This window comes from Anabas testudineus, chromosome 1 (assembly GCF_900324465.2).
Source record: "Anabas testudineus chromosome 1, fAnaTes1.2, whole genome shotgun sequence".
NCBI classification, from domain to species: domain Eukaryota; kingdom Metazoa; phylum Chordata; class Actinopteri; order Anabantiformes; family Anabantidae; genus Anabas; species Anabas testudineus.
Genome location: NC_046610.1, coordinates 20,046,638 through 20,053,772, shown reverse-complemented (window position 1 = coordinate 20,053,772; position 7,135 = coordinate 20,046,638). Strand labels below are relative to the sequence as shown.

Below are 7,135 nucleotides of genomic sequence, written 5' to 3'. Positions count from 1 at the left end.
AGGACACAGCAGTTTAACATTTAAAGACAAATTTAGGCCACAGACAGAATCAGTGTTTGTTCATTTTAATAGATAAAATAAATAAAAGTACTCTCCAGGAAATCTGCTCTGCAGTCAACTTTCTGGACATTGAATACATTTTGGCAGTGGTGGGTACACGTCAGGGGTTCAACAGTAAAGACAGGAAGTCACCTGGAAAGAAAACATTTCAACAAACACCTCTCGCATGGATTTTTTTTTTTTTCTTTTTTCTTTTTACTCCGGTTTTAAATAAGAACATTCAGAGTCCGCAGCGGTCCATCATCGACAATGATCGGGTTTTCCGACACCCTCAGCCCAGTCACTCATCATCCTTTCCTTTCTTCTTCGATCTCCAGAGAAGCGCTCCCGGGTCTCGGTTTGGAGGACCAGGACTGTCTCAGCCAAGTCCGAGCAGGACTCACGCGGACAGGCAGTCCAGGGAGTCCAGGGTGAGGAAGACGTCCGCTTTGCACTGGAAGGTGCCCGTCCCGTCCCGCAGCAGCTCGCAGCTCTTCAGGTTTGGAGAGATGTCCTTCACGCAGATGGCCTGCGGGAGGTGAGAGTAAGCGGCGACACAAGAGAGGTCCAAGACAAAGGTTTAGCAAGTCTAACCTTTCTACTGCTACAGTTTTTCACTTCAAACAAACTACTCAGACATTTATCTGTAGAATTAATTGCGGAATTAGATTTTTTACTATTTCTTTTAACGAAATGGTTCAGAATCATCTTGATGGCTGCAATAAAAGAAGCAACGTGGAATCATGTCTAATGGTTTAAAGTAAAATCTTCCTATGTGTTTTAGTTTTTATTCTAGCAGTGTTTGCCACCAGTGAAGTTCACCTGTTAGTGGCAGGTTTATGTTTATCTTTGAGCTGCAGAGCTCCTTGGTTTGCGTATTTACGCACGAGTTGTTGAAACATGTTGAGAGTTTTGATCTCAACTGTTCGTCCTTATAAACAGTATCCGCAGAACAGTCTCTAACTACAAATGGGCTTTTTTCAACTTGTTGACGTTTTCAGCTCATTTTACATCTCTAGTTTATTCGCAGAGTAAAAAGCAGCTCAGCTGTACCTACCATGCTTTTGAGGATGGGGATCTGCCTGTTGGTCTCTGGGATCACGTTGTTCCCTGCTGTCTCTCCGCTGTCAATCTGCGTCTCTTCGGACTCGGACCTGCGGACGTACGGCGACCTCCTGATACCGGACAGCAAACCGGAGGCACGGCCCACCGAGTAGTAACTGGGCCCGGTCGACTGCTTGTACCAGGCTTCGACTGGATGGCAGGAGATGAGCAGAGACATCCCGACGCACACCACGGCAAACCTGACTGACCTCTCCATGTCTCCGTACTTTTTACGCAGAAGTAAAAATGTTGCTTTTCTCGTCTGTTCTTCGTCAGCAGCCGATTTGATGTTTTGCTGGTTGATTGGAAAAGTTTCTGCTGCTTATATAGGAGGTCTGAGCGACGTTATCGTGACCCAGGACGTTCGTCAAATCAAAAGTGAGGTGGGCGGATGATGAACGGTCTTTATGTGGGAGAAGAAAAAAGACCAAACTGAATTGATCCGTTTCTGATTATTAGACGCACACATGGGAGGGGCTGCGTACTGTGTGTGTGTGTGTGTGTGTGTTATGAGGGGGTTGGAGACGTATGGGGACTTCAGTCCCTCTCTGACGCTTGTAGAAGTAAAAGTGAACTGGATTAACATCAAAAGACCTGGATAGACAATGCAAATATCTCCACAGTTTATTAAATTCATAAAATTCAGAAAGCTCCTCCTTATCACCTGATACATTCAAAATATCCCGAGTATCGAAACATATCTCATAAACTTTAACAAAAGTCAGGTTGATCAATTTCCAGAATAATCCCTGGTTGATTTCAGATGAGAAAAGTCCCTAGAAACAATGAAGAGATTTGAATTCTTTATGTCTGGAAAACCTCAAACAAAGCCTGTGGCCAAAGTGCAAAAATCAAAGTACAGACTTCTACTTAAGTGAGAATGGACAGATGTGTCGAGTTTCATCACCTTCTACAGGGATGGACTGTGACTGAACCAGTCTCACTTCACTGTGGAGCTCTGTGGATAAATGGGCCTTTTACAATACAAAGCTTTTTGCTGATACATTTGCCAGCCCCACCAGTCGTGCATCACGAGCTCCACCACCTGCGTAAGCAGCTGATCGGAAGAACAGCAGTGGTGGAGACAGAAAAGGAAGCATGTACATTTATACAATTAAATAATAACAGTTCAATTGTATGTTGCCTTTCCATGAAACAGGGTTAAGCAAGAGTCTGGATGATAGAAAAATGAACCTTAAATGTATAGAAACAGATAAGAAAGGTCACAGTACACCATGATGAAATTATCCAGCAACGGAAAGACAAACAATACTGTACTGAAAACAATCTTATGAATTAAGGAAACTTTACATTTGTTTATTTTACAGCTTTAGAGCAGCACTGACTCATTTTATTTTATAGGAGGAACGTGTTCGTGTATGTTCATGTGTTGACATCACGTCAGTGAGGATGTGAAAGTACCAACAGAGTTAATCAGAGTCCATTATAGAGTGGCCTGCAGCGTGGCTCTAGTTTGTCCTCCAGGACATAGTCTGGTCCACACACCCAGGGGTCCCCCGTCTCCCACTGCCACTTCTGCAGACTCTGCCTTAGTGTTTCCAGCACGGTGCTGTAGGACGGGTCTGACACCAGGTTCTTTGTTTCCAGCGGGTCAGTCCTGTGTTGGTGTAACAGTCAGTATTAAATCACATCCAAGCATAAGATGCAAAGACTGCAAATGATGATCATTTGTATTAATTAGAATAATTATTAGAATCACATATATTTGATTTACAGTGATATAAAACAAATAAAGGAGTGATCAATAATAAAGATTTTTACTCAAAGTAATTAAATAGTTGGTTAATCGTGTCAGGATTGAACTGATGTGAGTAGACATTATATTTGAACTTACTTATGTATATACTTTTACTTCTTTATCAATACTACCTATTACATCTTATGAATATTAAAGGTTGTTTTTGCTCCCCTGTGTGGATCTGGTGTTATTATCCTAAACAGACCTGGTGTCGTACAGCTCCCAGCGCTCTCTGTAGTAATACTCCTTCAGGCTTTTGAACCAGTGTGTCGGCTGACCCAGTCTGGTGCGGTTCAGGAGGTCCTGGAAGGTGGGTGACACGTACAGGTCCTGGTCAATGGGGAATGGCATGAGATAGTGTAGATTGTGGAGGAGGTGGAACGCCCCCTGGTGGATAGAGCGGGTTGGGTAGTACATGGTTACCTGAAATCAAAATGACAGCGCAGCAGTCAAAGCCCTGTGCTTGATTTCTGACAGTGGCACTGACTTCCTGTTTGAAAGCACTGATGCTCACAGACCTCATGGAGGGACTGACTGCCATAGGCGGAGTTCCAGCTGATGGGTTCAGACACCAGAGCAGGCAGTAAGGAGCGGCCGGTCAGGTGGACAGGGGTGGTGGGGTTCCCAGGAAGATTGTAGGACGGATAGGGAACAGAGAACCAGTCCAGAATGGTTGGAGTGATGTCTGCAGACAAAAGAGTGGGAGAAGAAGAGAAGAGGCAAACTAGTATCTCACCAAGTATGATCACACCGTAGTCATCGAGCACACGTTAGAAGACTAAATATAATTATTACGTCACACTCTTCTCTGCTGTATAAAGAGGGATATTTACATTAAAACTACACTGACTAATGAACATCATGTATCTCCAGGTGTTTAAACTCCTGTTATGGGAGCTGACAAAGTTCTTCTAATTCTTGAGATAATGAACCATTTAAAACTCATTTGATTATGTGAATAATACAGCAAAGAGTTAAAAGAATGGGACAGACTCGATTTACAACAGACACCAAGTATCTACATTAGTTCTATACTTAAATTCAACTATTGTAACAGCGAATTGTAATTACTCATTCAGAGGATCATTTGGAGCTTCTTTTGCTGCTGATGTATAACACATCACTTACGACTCCCTCTCGTGGCTGAAAATGCACAAGAGAAAAACATGTTGTTCATTTGTGGGAGCCAGAGGTTCTCAGCCCGGGGATAGGAAGCCCACAAAAGGTCCAGAGATAAATCTGAATGTTCAAAAAATGATTAATACTGTGTGCCTATTATTTCTGATTTGCTTTTTTTCCTGAAATTATTTCACTTATTACTCACACTTCTTTATTACTGCCTATAAAAATCACTGAAATCTGACAATAAAAAGTCTGAAGACGTGAATGTTGCTTCATTTTTTGACCCATGACCAAGTGTAACCTCGCCACAGCAAATGGGTGCTACCCTGTCATGGGCTATTTTCTAATTAGTATTTCAACCTCTTTGTTTTTTCATCCATTTCTTACCCAGTAGACTGACGTAGGCCTGGCTGGTGTCTCCCCATCGCTCCCTGTGCTCTGGAGACGACAACAACATGGGCTCTGCAATCCCTGAATGATACAGGTTGGTTCTGCCATTGGGGAAGGGGATGCCATTATCTGAGCTGTAGATGACCAGAGTGTCGTTGTCATAACCAGCAGCCCTGAGCTCCTGAAGAACTAATCCAATGCCTGCAGAAGAAATTTAAACTGTGGTTTAACACTTTAGAAAGCTTTTCTTTTTTGTGTGTGTATTTTAAAGAGTTTAGGTTTTAATTTCATACAATCTGACTGATCAGCATTCAAGTTACAGGAACCACGAGCACAGGTTAGAAACAAACATTTGATTTATTCCACAGGCAGTGTGTTTGTTGAATATACAAATGTGTTCTTTTATACCTTGATCCAGCCTGCTAACTGTGGTGTACTGTGCAGCCAGGTCTGCTCGTGCTGCAGGCGTGTCTGCCACAAAAGGAGGAACCTGAAGTACAAATGTATTTTATTACAATAACTACTGAGATCAAATCTTAGCATCTGTGGTGTTTGTTTGTGACATCATAAAGTTTATTTTGGAACTTACAGCACCAGTAGACGTGTGACTGTGAAGTGAAAATACAAAGCAGTAATATATATATCACACTCACTAGATGACACAGGTGGATGTAGCTGGGTTCTACTGAATATGATAAAATACTATCTATTTGTATAAAAACACATTTTATTTCTATATTTATTTACTATTTACTATTTCTAAAGTTTAATTTATAAAATGTTTATATCACTAACCTTTACTTGCTCTGGTGAGTAATATACTGGTGTCCAGTCAGGAATCCGACCCATTCCCATTTCACCATTCCCAAACTTCTCACAGAAAGCTCCATACTGGGGCTGTGAATGTCCACATCGGTGGGTGTCATGGAAGGCAACATAGAGGAAAAATGGCCTCTCGTCGTCTTCTGTATTGTCTCTATCACCTTCCTTTTTCTTTTGCCTTCGATCAACAGCTTCCTCTTTATGGGTCTTGAAGAACTTGCGGACCAGGAGTTTGATGCGAGTGATATTCCTCCCAACCTGGAGGACAGAGCTGTTCTCTTCTGTGTAGGAAAAATCGAAAGGGTAAACAGATCCAGGGCCTACATGCTTCTTCCCAATTATACCTGCAGAAATGAAAAAAAGAAGAGAGAGAGGAATTGTGATGGAAAGCAAGAAAGTATGTCACACTTTCAACTTAAAACTGGGCTTAAAATCAACATGCCTCTTGTAGTTATTTACCTGTGTGTATGTTGGTTTGGCTGAGGAGCAGCGGTAGACTCTGCACTCCATCAAATGAGTTAAAGTTATGAACTCCCTGGTGAAGCCCGTACATGCCGTTCTGGTGCTGACAACACAGGACAAACACTCCTGAATGTTGTGCCTTTGTGGTTAATGGAGTCATGAGGATTCATGTATGTGTGTTACCTGTGGCAGGCCAGTGAGGATAGTGGAGCGGCTGGGGGAGCAGCTGCTGACAGATGTGAAGGCGTTGTTGAACACCAGGCTGCGCTGGGCCAGAGAGCGCAGGTGGGGAGTGTGGACCACAGAGTTATTATACACCTCTGTCTCAAATCCTGCATCATCAGCTGGAGGAGGAATGACACAGGAACTTGATGTATGTAAAGTCTACCTACACACAAATCAACCCCATTAATATACTGTACCCCATAAGTGACTGGTATAATTAATATACCAAAATAATCGGCACAGCTTCTACTCTTTCAAAGTCAGCTACAGATGTGGGCAATAAAGCTGATCTTAAAGAGTGAATTACTGTTGCAAAGGTGTCCTATGGAGTTAAGGTCAAGTTTAGCAACATGAAAAATGTAACATCTTGGATTTGAACTAAATCAAAAACCTTCAGATTTATTTAATAATGGGATTCTTATAAATATAAAATGACCAGACTTGATCAGCAAACTAGTATTGTTATTAGAAAACAGGGTTCATCTACTATCAGCTCATATAAATGTAATATAAATCATATATGACTGATATAAATGAGGAACTTCGTTATTCTTTTATAATATGTTATCTTGGCTATACCAGATTTGTATCTGATGTTTTTCCCAGATGACATGTATTCTGTATGTCATGTGTCTTTATGTACTGATGGATATTGTTACTACTTCTCTGCACACGGTTTGACAAAACGTTTAGATACAGTATGCGGACAATGTGATAGATACATCATTAGCAAGTCAAAAAAGAAGAATTTCAATTTGCTATTATATTTCCTAAATCCAAACCAGTAACACATACACACACACGACAGAGACTTGTAACATTGTTGTTGAAGTCTTTAAAAGTGATCTGATCTGGAAATATAAACTCACCAATTATTAACAGGACATTTCTTCTCTTTGACTCCCCGATCCAACAAGATGCCAAGATGAGAAAAACTAACTCAAGCAGCCTCATGATTGTTTTCACACACTGTTAAAAAACTTCTACTACCACCTCAGAGTCTCATGATCTCCGCTGTTTTGGCTTTGAACGATTCTGTATGAGTCATGAAAAATAATGTCGCTCGTCTTAACAAAACGTAATTTACACAAAGAGTCCAGTAAAAGTATAAACGAGCTCCGTTACCGACAATAAACAACTCATTTGAACGACTTCCGCAAACAACACAAACCCCGCCCACCGGTCACCTGACCGGGGTCACATGACGACAGG

The 7,135-nt window shown here is 41.6% G+C and overlaps 2 protein-coding genes across 2 annotated transcripts; both read right to left on the bottom strand.

Annotated features, from left to right (window-relative positions):
* Nucleotides 1–102: 102 nt before the first annotated feature.
* npb (neuropeptide B) lies at nucleotides 103–1,421 on the bottom strand. Its single transcript, XM_026360370.1, has 2 exons — nucleotides 1,097–1,421; nucleotides 103–568 (listed from the first exon to the last, which is right to left on the bottom strand). Exons 1-2 carry the CDS (start codon nucleotides 1,358–1,360, stop codon nucleotides 440–442), a joined length of 393 nt encoding a protein of 130 aa, XP_026216155.1. The 5' UTR covers nucleotides 1,361–1,421; the 3' UTR covers nucleotides 103–439.
* A 323-nt stretch (nucleotides 1,422–1,744) lies between these two features.
* On the bottom strand, nucleotides 1,745–7,098 carry sgsh (N-sulfoglucosamine sulfohydrolase (sulfamidase)). The gene is made up of 9 exons (XM_026359936.2): nucleotides 6,793–7,098; nucleotides 5,882–6,042; nucleotides 5,696–5,801; nucleotides 5,210–5,580; nucleotides 4,823–4,904; nucleotides 4,412–4,615; nucleotides 3,421–3,587; nucleotides 3,108–3,325; nucleotides 1,745–2,761 (listed from the first exon to the last, which is right to left on the bottom strand). The coding sequence occupies exons 1-9, from the start codon at nucleotides 6,875–6,877 to the stop codon at nucleotides 2,578–2,580; spliced, it is 1,578 nt and encodes a 525-aa protein (XP_026215721.1). The 5' UTR covers nucleotides 6,878–7,098; the 3' UTR covers nucleotides 1,745–2,577.
* Between the last annotated feature and the right edge of the window lie 37 nt (nucleotides 7,099–7,135).